We start from the raw sequence: 13,816 nt of genomic DNA, 5'->3' as shown, positions 1-13,816 counted from the left end.
TGGGTCAGGCTGTGGTAATTCAGGAATCAGGAGCTCAGGAGCCTAATCAAGGCTCTAACCACGTGCTGGGCAAGTTCTTTGGGTTGGGGACTGTCACTCACTGCATTTCTTTTCTGCACTGGTGTTCCCAAGATGGAGGTGATCTGAACATGCCAAAGTATGAAGTTTAAAGTTCCTCAGGGATATAGGCTTATGTGAATCTTCCCTACCTTGACGTGATCAGGCTCTGTGGGAGAAAGAAGCTCTCCTGCATGCAGGTCCCTGGAGGGTGGGGGGTCAGCCAGTGCCTGCAGCATGTCAGCACACCCCAGCCAGGCACAACCACCACCGTGACACTGATGCCTCTCCCAGTGCCAACAAACGACTGTGACAGCAGGGACAGGAGCCCAGGACTCCCCTTAGGAGAGCTGTAACCGGTGGGAAATGTGGCTCTGCAAACCTTGTGCCCTTGGCTGTAGGATGATCAGGAGATGCAGATGGCTCTCGCAGGTGAGTGGTCCTGTTGGGAGGATGCTCCATGGGACAGGGCAGTGGCACCACCTCCTCCCTCAGCTGGGCCTTACAAAAGGGAGGGCTGCCCAGCTACTAAAAAAAAGAAAAAGACTTTAACTATGGGGCTGCTTGGAGGCCCAAGGCCTGCCAGGTGAGCAGGGTCCTGCAGAAGCTGCTTGGCCACCGAGGTGACCCCACTGTGTGGGTTAGCAGTGACATGGTGCCACCTCGTGGCACGCGGCTCCGAGTGTCACGCGTCCTTGTCCTTATGGGATGGACATCTTTCCAAGGGGAACATCACCCTGCGGGTGCTCCACCACCTCCCAGGGCTGCCTGGTGCCTCCAAGGACGTGGCTGCACCGTGGGCTGGTGGAGGCCACCGGGAAAGGGGTGGTTGGGAGCGGTGGGTGAGGGACTGCTCTCGGGAAAAGAAGGGAAATGACTAAATGCTCTCCTACCCCCTTGGCCGAGCAGTGGCCCCAGAGCAGGGTATGACCTGAACTCCTGCTGTCAGGCTCAGAGCCATCGCTTTTGGAACTGAGCTCTTTAGGGCTGTCTGCCCCCTGTGGGATCCATGCATTAGGGGTCTCCTCTCCTGCTCAGCTATTCCCCCCTGGATCTTTCCTTTTCCTTCTGGTTCCTGAGCTCTACCAGGACCCCCCCGACCACCTTCCCCTGCTAAACCACAGAAGTCCTGCTCATCTGCACCAGAAATGGGTTTCATCCCCTCCTGGACCTACAGCATAAACCAAACCCCACTGATGAGGGTTCAGGTTTATTTCTTACTGCTACAAAATGGGAAAGAAGGATGGCTCCATTTATCTACACAAAAAAGGAAAAATAAAGATAACACTGAGTTTTGGCACTGCTGTTAAATCATCATCAGATGAAGTAGTTAAGGACAGAGTCTCAGTTTTCAGTGAAATGCTTTAATTCAAGCCAGCAATGCAATGAAAAGGGAGGATTTGGGCTTTAACTTCCCTTGCTGATTGATGGTGTCGTGGTAGTGTCTAGGAAATGTGGGGCTTGGTAGCTGTGGACTGGGTCCCGTTGTGCCACTTGCTTGCAGTATGGACTCAACAAAAAGAAGAGTTGTTATCCCAGGGAAGTCTGCCACACAGACCCCTAATCTGTTTTCTGCTAGGTATTGGCTGCTGACATTGTAAGACATTAGTGTTTGATCTATGACCACAAATCACCTGATAAGGGATTTATTTTTCCACCACTATTAGAAAGGCTGTTGCAATGTTTCCTACCCTTTGAGATAGCCTTTCAGAGCTACGTGCCCTCTGTACCTGTCCCACTGTCGGCTCGGCTGCCATCTGTGCTCTTTCCTTTTGGGCTGGGACATTCCCAAAGAGCAAAGCAAATTATTTGATTCTGCTGAGGTTTTTTTCTTCCTGTACAGTACATAGTGATACTGAAGAAGGAAAAGCATCCTTTCTAAAAGGATGGTCCTTTTAGTGCATCCTGCCTGGATGCTCTAAAAGGGGGTTGGAGACACAGCAGGTAATCAGAGGCAGTGGGAGATATGGTGGATTTTACCTCTAAAACACCAAATCTGAGGTTTCCCCTGCAGGGCCAAGAGCTGGGGATTAGGAGCACTTGGTCTGTAATTGAAGTTCGGTCTACAAAACAAAGCTTTTTTTTTTTTTTGCAGTATAACTCAAGGAGATAATTTAACATTCTTGTACAGGTATATATCACCAAAAACCTAACCATCAGAGGAGGCCCTTTCTAGTTTACTTCATCATTTAGGAAGGGGGCTTTAAACAAGAGACTCTTCTATTGAAGAAGTGAGCTCGTGCTAGTATAATGGTATCTGTGTAAATCCGGCAGCGTAACAGTGGCTGTGGCTATGAACCCTTAGGCACTTAGCAAGGATTTGCCAAGGAGCCTAAGGGCCGATACACACTTGAAACTCAATGGGATTTAGGTGCCTAAATGCATTAGGCTGCTTGGAAAATCCAGGCCTTTGAAGTTAAAGTAGGCACACACACACACAAAAAAAAAAAAAAGAAAAAAAAAAGAAAAAAGAAAAGGTTAAAAAAAAAATAAAATAATAAAAGTCAGGCTTGTGCCTGACTTTGTTGCTGTGAAGGCAGTGGATGCTCTGAGTTTTGCACCTGAAACAAGGCATTGGGAGGTGGCCACCAAAAGCGACTGAGAGGCTCCAACAGCATGATGGTTCAGAAGAGCTCCATCCCTGATGTGTCCCACCCCATCAGGAACTGCAGGATGGCCCCTCCAAACCATTTCCACTTCTTATGGGTGTCTGCTTGTGTGTGAATGAGCCAGGGCATTTAGCTGGGGACATCCACCTTGTGAAAGCGTATGAGGAAAACATTAAAAATGCCTCTTTTTTTGGTTCAGAAGAATCTTAGGACATTAAAAGTTGGAGAACTTATCTTCATTATTTCTCTTTAAAGTTACTTATGAATTTAGAATGGCTCTGCTCATATTTCTCTTTTATTTGCTATCTCCCCAGGCTAAAGTGTTGTCTATTTATCTTACAGATTAGGTTACTTTTTATGGGGTTCCTGCTATTATATTTCACCTCTAACTTTGTTAGTTTGTGTTTGATATTAAATTATGTTGAATAAAACGGGAAGCTCAAGGACATTTTTCAGCTCTATCCTGAAATGAGGTTCTTAATCCTGTTTCTGGGTCTGCCCCTGTAGCCCAGCCCATGGGGACAGGATCAGGTGTGTAAGGGCAGCAGAGGAGTGTTTGTATCGACTATGGGCTTTGCATGGTGAAGTTGCAGAAGAATCGTGCCTGTAAAACCAGTCGGTTCATGTACAGTGATTTTGGAGGCATCTCTTTAGAAACGGGTTCTAATAATATTGACATCATCACAAGATAAGATCCAGGACTAGTTAAATCACAGCCTCGCAACTCAGTGCTCCTTTGGGGATTAGAAGAAGTCGCTGAGCTGTCACTCTAAAGCTGATCATGGGCTCGTTTAACTATGTCATCCCATCAGACAGCCCTTTCAATTATGTCAACCTGTCTGCTCTCCCTAGACTCTAATTTTAGAGCAGCAGTAGCTAATATTCTTGGAAAACTGATCCGCCTCCACAGATCTCTCCTCTGTCTGCTGCTGTTAACGGAGTATCCTGTGGGGAGATCGGACTGCTTTACTTCCCCTCCTGTAATAAACCTAATAAAAATAGGTACCATTAGGTTCCTTTGTGTGTGGTCTCTTTAAGACACTTATCTGAGCTATGTAATGGAGATGTCACGTCTCCTCCACAGAGGGATCTGGCAGCACCACAGGGTCATCGCAATAAAAATAAAATTCAGTTTTAAGAGCCTGGTACGAAATTAAGAGCTGAAAGGCAGGACGATAGGACTGGAGTTCAGAGGCCTGGAAGAGGCAAATGTGAGCTGGAGTCACCGGAATGTTAATGCAGAGGTGACTCTCAGCTGGAGCAGCAAGCTGGATGCTGCCAGCTGGTGCAGGAGGACCATGCGTGATGGGGTGGCCCTCGGAACCCCAGGGACAGGGGACTTGTCTGTGTCTTCTGGATAGTGCTGGGAGGAGTTTGGGGCATGCAAGACAGAGAGGAGGTGGATTGTACCTGGCTTTCTCAGCCATGGGCATCTCTGTGCTGTGCTGCCTGTTATAACACACCTGGGTGGGAAGGGGACAGACCCTGCCTTGAGAGATAGAATGGAGCCTGCCACACCCCTGGGTCCCCATCCATGTCTGTAGCTGGCAGCGATGTGGGATAGTCATCCCCTAACATCCCACAAACGTCCCCCTGCCCTCGCAGGCTGGCAGTGCAGGAGGAAGCAAAGCTGCCCGTGGGCTGTCCCATTTGGGTTTTCCATCAGGTCAGCCATGGCATTGAACAGCAGCAAGAACTTTCTCCAGCCATGCAATTAGAGCTGCCATGACAGAGGGGACGGGGGAGGCCTTTGAAGACCTTCTCTCTCTTCTCTGGGAAGCGTGACAGTCCCTCTGGCTGGGTGAAGTCTCCCTTGGCCGTTGCTCCTCTTTGGTTGGCCTCCACCAGGCTGGACTGGCCGTACTGGAGGACAGTGGTGTGCAGGTCTGAGGCTGTCAAAGGATTTTCTGTTTTCTGCAGAGCAATTCTAGCCTTCTCCAAAATAACGACTCTTGGGGGCCTTGTTTGAAGGAGCAAGCATCCATGAGGCTGAGAAAGGCTGTGATCCTCTCTAGGGGGTTTTTACTCCCCTTTTAGGATGCAGTGTGGGTCCTAAGGCAGGTGGCTCTGGGGAGGTGGGGTTGATGGTGGTGTTTAACCCCTGCAGAGCCACCAAGAGGCAATCCCAGGGACTGGAGGGAGAGGAAGGGAAGGACAAAGAGCAGAACTGCAGGACAAAGGAAAAAGCAATAGCCCTCCTCCCCTACAAAACACTAGAAAAGAAGTGAAAGGGATGAAGGGGAAAAGAGGAGGCAGAAGAGACTGTGCAGAGACAAGGGAGGGAGGTGACCCCCATCCATCTCACCCAGTGTCACCACCCTGGTGGCAAAGGCCATGCCTTCCCTTTGCAGATCAGGTTGTATAAAACCACCACGCTGCAGGCTGCCAGGGAATGGTACCTCCCCCAGATTCCAGCAAGTTAGTTACACGTAGCTTTCCTTTCATAAATCCATGTTGGCTGCCCCTAATCAAATTCTGCTTCTCAAGCAATTTCCCTTGCTAATTCCTCCCGAATCAGTTCTAACCCACCTATCCCCCTTGTCGCTAAGCTAGCCAGCCTCTAATCACATGCTGCACTGTGTGATCCTTTCCTGAGTAATACAGGGTTCGGCACTTTCCTCCACTTCTCAGCAGCCTAACCTGTCAGGAGCAACCTTCTAAAAATATCACTAAAGACCTCGGCTAATTTCTAATCCTCATTTCTATTAAGACGGCTGCCTGTACTATGTGGGTTTCTAGACTTGGGATTTACAGTCCTCCTTAAGAGCATCTAATCTGTGCAGAGCCATTTCTGTTGTTATCCATACGCAAACTCCTCCCTTCTCCACCATAAAACATGATCCCTTTGGCAGCGGCTCTCCACTCTGCAGGGCAGCATCAGCCAGCCAGCAAAGACACTAGCCTCTTCCTCTCCGCCTAGCTCACCGCTTTTTGGCAAGCCTTCCCAGAGAGATCAGTGGGGTCCCACTCCTGTTGGGTGCTGGATGGGTGCTTTGTATGAAAAAAATTAGCCTGCATGCTCAGCAGGGCACGTGATAGTCTTTGCACTTCCCAAGTCCTTGAGTGTTGTGTAAATAGTATCACAGAGCTGATGTATAAATGCATAACGGAGCAACAGTCTTGAAGTACCTTGTATAACTGGACTTTCTATTACTGTTTGCCTTTGGATATTTCTTGCTGCTTCCTCCTTTTTAACACTTCCCTGGCCCCAGCTGTCAAAACCACCCAGGTCAGAAGAGCAGGCAAAGCTGGGGAGAGCACCATGCTCCGGCTGACCACACCGCCCTGGCAGACACCAGGTAGCTGGCTCAGCTCAGCCAAGGCAAATCCTTTTACCACATGTCCTTGGCCAAAGGAACCTGGTGGAAGATGCTGCTTGAGTGTGTTCTCAAGAACTAGCCATGTCTGTGTGCCAAAAGGAAGACTGCCTGCTAAAGCTCTCTCTGGGCTTAAGATCACCAGGGTTTGCATCAAATGCAACTCAAAAGGCAGGTTCTGTGGGCAGGGAGAAAGGCAGCCACAGCCTGAGGATGGGACCATCAGCAGATGAACAGCAGGACGTCTGATGGAAACATCTACCACCGCTGCAGAATGCTCTTCTACGACACAGCCGGACAACGGCAGCTCTAACTCACACCTTCAAAGCCTGGTTCCTTCAGCTGCTGGTTATACAGACGCAGTGAGAAGAAACTGTAAATCAGAGGACAACACTGTTTTGAAGGCAGATGGCCAGGAAAGATTTTACACTAGAAACTTGAAGCTGTCTTCTTTTCATGAGAGCAGGGCAGCTGCGGGACAGCCTTCTGATGGGAATAAAGTACTTTTAATATCAGGTTTGGTTTGTTTATGAAAAGAATTGCATGTAGGAGTTATCTGTTTAATAGAGACTTGAACTGGATGACCCGGAAGGTTTCCTCTCACATCAGTCTCCAATTCCTATGTGAGTATAGCCATGCCTGGCAGAGGGGCAGGACTCAGTCCGCTTGGCACAGCCCTGCCTTTCACACTGCTCCCTGACCTGAGCTGGTACCTCCCTGCATGGCTATGTCACCCCCCAGGGGGTCCCCAGGGCAGGCTGTGGATGCTCCCAGCACGGATGTGGCATGGCTGTCCAAAAAGACCTCATGCAGCAAGTGCTGCAGCAGAGGGATGAAATCAGAGTCTGCCCTTTGGAAACCAAAGACTTGTGGCAGACTGCAATGCTCTGTCATCTCAGTTGTTCTTTAGAGGAAGGGCTTTAAGTGAGGACCTTCCATAATTTTATGGCTTCAGGAGGGAAAATTAATATGCTTGGGAAGGCCTGGGAGGAGGGTCTGGCTGATGACGTGGTATCATTTAATCCAGCAGGAGTGTGCTTTTGAGAAGACCGTAACACTGGTGCAGCTGGCTGTGAGCTGGCACACACAGCCGGAGTCACACAAATGCTGGCCAGGTGATGTGGAAGACAGATGAGTGGCACATGCCATTCCCAGAGTTTGACAGCAGAAATTGGCCTTTGCAGTCAGCCACCACACGCCTTACTAAAGCTCCTGTTCAATCGCGTGGCTCCACTCTGCATCTGAGTCATGTACTACAGGAGAAAGTCTGGTATTTTCTGGGGAGAGCAGGGGCAGAACAACATTTTGTCATTTCTCAATCTCATAACAAATGTCATTAAATCAATAGTCCTCATCTCCGCCGTGCGAAGCTGGTATCGTTACACACATTCAAAGATCAACAATTCTAAACTACACCTTGATTTTGAGGTGCCTTGTTAAAGTGAGAGAAGCATTTAAAACCAGAGACCAACTGGGGAATTTTTTATGCCATTAACCTGTGCCAATGCACAGCTGCAGCTGAGGCTTGTCCACCAAGATCAGGCAGCACAGTCCACTCAAACCAGTTGTGGTTCACTGTGGCTTGTCCACCCAAGCCAGTTAGCACATGCCAAGGTCCTGCAGTGGGGCTGAGCACCAGCCTGCTGTGAGAACACCCGCTCTCACCTGGCTCTCTGGATATATTTGAAGTTTGGAAGTGACATGAGTTAAGCATCACAGTCCAGAGGGATGGTGCAGTAGCCTAAGCCCTGATGAAAAAATGAAATGAAAATGGAAGAGGCAAAGAGCTGAAGCACTCCTGTGTTCTCTGGAGCAAACCAGTCTGACATGGGCTTTTCCAGGGCACTCTCCCACATGTTCTTATTTGAGATATGTGTCCCATGGCGATGACAGCTGTGCACTCTTATCCCTTTAAGTGCCTGTACAACAGGGTATTCACAGCAGCAGGACTGCTTGTGTCAGTGGATGTGATCCCCTGGAGAAGCTGGAGAGGCCCTTGTCTCCATCGTCACCCCCTCTCACGCTCACCCTGAACTCATCCCTGTGCCCTTCCCCATGCCCTGCTGCCTTCCCTTCCTGTTCCCCCTTCCTGTTCCCCCATCCCCTTCCCCATCCCAGGTGCCGATCTTTATCCTGGCTCCGAGCCTAGTGTCACTGGCTGAATTTTGGGGTTTTTGACCATGGGTCAGTTTAGACGGCAGCACGCCTGCTGGTGACAGATGGGTTCACCTGCCCCACAGGCTCCTAGGTCAGGAGCTAGCAGGAGGAGCAGGCAGCTCTGGAGGACTATAAGGGTAATGCAAACTTATGAGGGGCAAAGATTAGAGGCAAAAGCCCAGCTGGAACTCAGACTGGCCACTGCTGTAAAAGAAAGTAACAAATATATTAGAAGCAAAAGGAGGGCCAAGGACAATCTCCGTCCTTTACTGGATGCAGCAGGGAACTGCCACAAAGGACGAGGAAAAGGCTGAGGTACTTCATGCTTTCTTTGCCTCCGTCCTTAACAGTAAGGCCAGTTACCCTCAAAGTACTGATCCCCCTGAGCAGGGAGGCAGGGATGGGAGGAGCAGAACGCGGTCCCGACAGCCCAGGAGGAAACACTCAGTGACCTGCTGCTCCACTGGGACACACACAGGTCTGTGGGGCCGGGCAGGATCCACCCAAGGGTGCTGTGGGAGCTGGCGGAGGAGCTCGCCCAGCCACTCCATCATTTACCAGCAGCCCTGGCTACCTCGAACCCTGGGTTCAGCTGTGGCCCCTCACTGCCAGGGGGACGTGGAGGGGCTGGAGCGTGTCCAGAGCCGGGCAGGGGCTGGGGAAGGGGCTGGGGCACAAGCCCTGTGGAGAGCGGCTGGGGGAGCTGGGGGGGGTCAGCCTGGAGAGCAGGGGGCTCGGGGGGGACCTGATCGCTCCCTCCAGCTGGGGGCTACGGGCAGGGGGGGTCGGTCTCTGCGCCCAGGGAACAAGTGACAAGGCAAGAGCAAACGGCCTCAGGCTGTGCCAGGGGAGGTTTAGGTTGGAAATTGGGAAAAATGTCCTCCCCGAAGGGGCTGCCAAGCACTGGAACAGGCTGCCCGGGGAGGTGGTGGAGTCACCACCCCGGAGGTATCTAAAGCACTGGCAGCCGGGTGCTCCGGCCCGTGGTTCAGCGGTGGGCTGGGCGGCGCCGAGCTGCACACCGGACCCGATGCCCCCAAAGGCCTTTTCCAGCCCGAACGACGCCGCGACGCCGCGCAGCCACGGCGACTCCCGATGCCCCGCCCCCGGCCAGCCGCGCCTCGCCACGGCCCCGCCCCCGGCGCATGACTCAGCACGGCCCCCGCCCGCCCATTGGCCGCCCGCCTGGAACGCGCAGCAGACGGCGACGGAGGGCGGGGGGCGCTACTGGCTCGGGCCGCCGTGTCGTCATCCGCGGTGGCCGGGGCGGGCGGGAGCGTGACTCAGCACGTGGGCGCGGCCCGGGCTGAGTCAGCAGGAGGCGCATAAAGGCGGCGGTGGTGGAGCGGTGCCTTCTCGGGTGTGAGGTCTCCTGTTCTGGTCCCGCTGCCCTGCCGGTATGGAGCTCCCGGGGCTGGGCGAGCACTGCTCTGAGCGCACCTGCAAGCAGCTGGGTAAGGCGCGGTTGAGGGCTTCGGCCCTGTCCGAAGGGAGCTGTGAGCTGGGACCGGCTCCCTAGGGATTCTCCGGGAGGCGGGCCGGCGGCACGCGTAGGGGATGAGTAGCTGGTGTACTGGGGGGGCAGTCCTGTACCCCGAGTTTGTACAAGGGCGCTTTGGGCAGTGGCAGATACGAGTGTTGCTGCTGTAACCCCCCTTAAATAGCGTTGGTGAAAAAGTAATAGTGGAGCCCGGTGTATTTTGTTCTCCTGTGTTGTTAAAGTATTAAAGGAGGCTTTTTAAAGAATAAAAAGACTTTTGGGTCTGAGGTTTGGCCTTATACTTCAGCTCCTAGCTCTAGATCAATGTCTCCATAAAGTTTTCTCATTCAAGTAGCTCCTGAGCTATTTATGACTTGCGTTATTCTGGCAGTGGATTAAAAAAGGGAAAACATCACTCTTACTTTTCTTGTTTTACAATTGGTGAAGAATGGCATACTTTCCTAGAGATGACTGGTTTGTGATGAGACAAGAAATATTTACTTTACAATTTATTTGTAGTCTTTTGTGAGTATTCTCACAGCTGTTGGCTCTGCTCATGCAAATCTGTTTTTTTATTCTTCTCCCAGACTTCCTTCCTTTGAAATGCGATGCATGTGGGGAAGTCTTCTGTAAAGATCACATCCGTTATGATGACCACAAGTGTAGCTCTGCCTACAAAAAAGTAAGTTCCTATACGAAGTCAGTAATTCACAGTGCAGAAGTGCTATGTACAGAAGTCATGTACAAAGGCTGTTGTGAAACTTGGCCTGTGGTTTCCATAAAAGCAGGTGGGAGCACCAAAATGTAAGTGAATGTTGATACAGCTGAATTTCAAATACAGGAACACAGCACTTCAGAGGTCAGTACTGCTAGATTCTAGTTCCTTACACTACATCTTTCCAGAGAGGAGTGCTTTTTTATATTTTAGGTAGTGTATTGTGGCCTAAAACCTTCTGCAGCCCCAGTCCCTGAAGAATGAAACTACAGAAGAGAGGCATAGAATAACTGGTCTCTGGCCCATGCTTGAGCTTTGAAGTGTTCAAAGGCTGTAATTCCAGAAAGCTGAGAAGCATATTTAAAGTTAACAAGTGTTGTCCCAAATTTGTTTGGCAAAGCATGTCTGACTTTTTTTGGATAATGATTTGCAGCTAACCTTTGTGAATTATATCTTTAAAAGCATTAGTAAATGTTTGTGAATATACCTAATCACATATGGGTAAGAGAAGTGGAAGGACAGAAAAATAGTTGAATGTCTGACAGTTGGGCTTGAGGATCTTAAATCTTTTTTCCAGCCTAAATGGTTCTATGATGCTAATCTCTGTTGTATGTTCTTAGAATGTGCAGGTTCCAGTGTGTCCACTCTGTAATGCACCTATCCCAGTACAGAAAGGGGAGATACCAGATATTGTGGTTGGAGCCCACATGGATAAGGACTGCAAATACAATCCGGCACAGCAAAAGCAGAGGGTAAGGAAACTGCTGTTGAGGTCTAAACTGCCTGCCTGATGCTGGTGAAGTTAAGTCTTCTGACTGTAACAGAGTGTAGAAGCTTGTGCTTTTTCCTTTTAAATCTTAAGGGTGCTTGAGCATTTGTGCTTCAGCTTGGTCATTGGGAAGCTGATCACAGAAAGCAAGCAAGCATTGCTAACTTTGTGTCCTCCATTTAGATCTTTACAAACAAGTGCTTAAAGCCAGGCTGCAAAAGGAAAGAGATGATAAAGGTCACTTGTGAACAGTGTGGTGGCAACTTCTGCATAAAGCATCGACATCCTCTGGATCATGACTGTAAAGGGAGCAGTCACCCCACTTCCAAGGCAGGGTAAGCTGTGTTTATGATACTTTAAGCTCAAGCTGAAGTTTCAGAGCTGGTATTGGGGATTGGTGGGGAGCTCAGATAAACAGGGAATTCTGTGAACTACTGCTCATGTCAATAAAATAGGCGCTATTTCCTCTTTGTAGTTCAGGCTTATTTTCTAAGAGTCTGTGAGCCAAGACAAAAGCTTGTCAAATGCTTTCCTAAAATTCTCCCAAGCTTACCTGTGTCAGTCTCTCCTAACTGAGAATAGGTACTGGCCAACTCAAGTACCCCTTGGGGTCTGGATCTGAATACTAGAATCTTAGTTCTGCTCAGTACTCGGTAACCAAGAACAATCAACACCCTGCCGAGCCAAGTTTAAACATAGTTTTAATAAAAATGTATCTTGTGGGCAGATGTACCTGTGCTGTTTTGTGCATTCAGACTGTAAGACTTGTGTGACAGATGCAGATAAGTAAAGTGGATGGAAAAGTGAAACTACTGGCAGTGTGCATAAAAAGGTGCTGAGCCTGCTTGTATTTCTTTGCAGATACGCAGCTCTGTTGAGAGCCTCTCAAACCACCTTCAAGTCAACGGGAGCAGTTGGAGTGCCATCTAATGGGAGTCTTCAGCACAACAGGTATAAGCTGCAGCAGAAAAGACAAACATTGTTCAAAAACAGTCTTGTGTCAACACTGTGTTGGAGTGCCACTGTCATGCCTCAGACTGCTCTGGAGTTGGTAGTTGACCTCTAATTGGGGTTGTGAATGCAGCACTGGGGTTCTGACAGCACAAGTAAATCTTTACTTCTCTGTACTGTAGTGATTAAAACGGCTATATAGATACAAGCATTATGTTGTAACAACAGGTTGGTCTCCCACCTGCTCAGTGTGAGGCTTGGTCAAGTTCTGGAAAAATGGTGTGTCATCAGAATGCTGAGGAAAGCATAGCAAGCATCTGAACTAAAATAAATGGCCCAAGCCCTTCCCTGCCAGTTTGTATCTCCTTGTGACTGAAAGTTCTAGTTGTGTAACTCTTACAGTGCGTTCTTATGTCTTTCAGATGCAGATAGAGGCTCTTCACATCTGGATCAAAACTTTTGTCTACTTTGAAGTTAATCTTGTCTATAGCTCTTTAAAATTTTCTATACTATTAACTTATTTTTGTATCATAATGTTAATAAACATTCCATAAACTCACCCTTTGCAAACCAACTTTATTTGTTTTGAATAAGGACTTTTATGCTGTGAAGAATACTTGGTGGAGGAAACCGGGGAATGGTGATAGGAAGAAGACTAAAATTAATACAAAGCACAGCCAGCTTTGCATAGGTCATGTGAACTCTGATAATCTGAGGTACAAGCTACTGTCGTATGTCTCAATCCTACAATACCACATTCTGCTTGACAAATATACATCAACATGAAGCCAGTTTTACATAAGCTTCCGCTTGGTTTCTGAGTGTCAATGAAAGTATTTGATTTATAAAACCTCACCTGTTTTTTTCTATGTCTTCCCTAAGCCATTCACTGAAGGCTGGTGCTCACAGAGGCATGCACAGTGTAATTCTTCATAAATTGCTGCCCCCTAGGTAGAAATCTAGACTGTGTGGGTGGGTGTTTTTGCAGTTGGGGGGGGGGGGGGGGAAGGAAGCCATAGAAAGCAGCACTAACTCTTTGTCTCATGTAATGAGAACTGAGTTAAAAAAAAACCCAAACAAAAAACCCAGCACTGTCTAGGGAGGCTACTCCTGCTATAATCTTGAAAAGCTTAAACACGTGAAGACATAACAGACAATATTCCACCTACTATCTTGATCAGCTATCTTGGCTCTTTGAAACTGCATGAATATCCAGCTGCTTAGCTTGAGGTCTGAAATAATGTAGGTTGATGAAATGGAAATGTGCTGTTAATGAACAATGCCAATTTCCCAGCTGGGATCTAAGTAGACCTTTCATCCAACTAATTGTGAGGAAAAAATGCCATGGCTTACTGACTATGTTGGGGGTCAAGACCTCAATTTCATGTGTCATTGGAGTCATTCCTCAGCACATTGGGGTTGGCAGGCTGGAGTGTTGGCTTAAGACTAACTGAAGGGTAATTGCAGTCCCTTTAATCACCTGCAGCTATGAGTGCCCAGTGCTGTTCTGCTGAGGTGGATGAGCAGTCTGTGTAGCAGAGAATGCTGTGTTCTTTGACCTGGGAAAAATAATCTTTGATAATACTGTAAAATATGGACACAAGTGCGGTTAATGCATATGCTTTATGCAACCTTGAGGTGTACTGCTTTGTGCAAAGACTGTTGTGTCCCTCATTTCTCTTTGAAAAGCCTTAATCCTTAGAGTACAAGAATCACTGCCTAAAGAAGCAATGTGGATTAATGGTCCTTCACAGGGATAGC

General features: G+C 48.8%; 1 protein-coding gene across 2 annotated transcripts; it reads left to right on the top strand.

Moving 5' to 3' along the window:
* Window positions 1-9,421: 9,421 nt before the first annotated feature.
* On the top strand, window positions 9,422-12,614 carry ZFAND2A (zinc finger AN1-type containing 2A). 2 transcript variants are annotated; one of them, XM_013296257.3, is made up of 6 exons: window positions 9,423-9,594; window positions 10,208-10,302; window positions 10,956-11,087; window positions 11,288-11,439; window positions 11,966-12,055; window positions 12,478-12,614. In XM_013296257.3, the coding sequence occupies exons 1-6, from the start codon at window positions 9,540-9,542 to the stop codon at window positions 12,485-12,487; spliced, it is 534 nt and encodes a 177-aa protein (XP_013151711.2). In that variant the 5' UTR covers window positions 9,423-9,539; the 3' UTR covers window positions 12,488-12,614. The 2 variants fall into 2 exon arrangements, with proteins under 2 accessions (XP_005229025.1, XP_013151711.2); XM_005228968.3 differs by lacking the exons at window positions 11,966-12,055; window positions 12,478-12,614 and having other exon boundaries at window positions 9,422-9,594; window positions 11,288-11,443.
* The last annotated feature ends 1,202 nt before the right edge of the window (window positions 12,615-13,816 follow it).

Source organism: Falco peregrinus, chromosome 5 (genome assembly GCF_023634155.1).
Source record: "Falco peregrinus isolate bFalPer1 chromosome 5, bFalPer1.pri, whole genome shotgun sequence".
In the NCBI taxonomy this organism is placed as follows: Eukaryota; Metazoa; Chordata; class Aves; order Falconiformes; family Falconidae; genus Falco; species Falco peregrinus.
Note: the sequence above shows the minus strand (reverse complement) of the source record. Positions and strands in the feature narration are given on the sequence as shown.

Excerpts from the sequence above, each read along its gene's own strand:
- ZFAND2A (XM_013296257.3), top strand. The coding sequence starts at position 9,540 with ATGGAGCTCCCGGGGCTGGGCGAGCACTGCTCTGAGCGCACCTGCAAG. Across the intron at positions 9,595-10,207 it reads GCGCACCTGCAAGCAGCTGG|ACTTCCTTCCTTTGAAATGC; the intron begins GTAAGGCGCGGT and ends TTCTTCTCCCAG. Across the intron at positions 10,303-10,955 it reads GTAGCTCTGCCTACAAAAAA|AATGTGCAGGTTCCAGTGTG; the intron begins GTAAGTTCCTAT and ends GTATGTTCTTAG.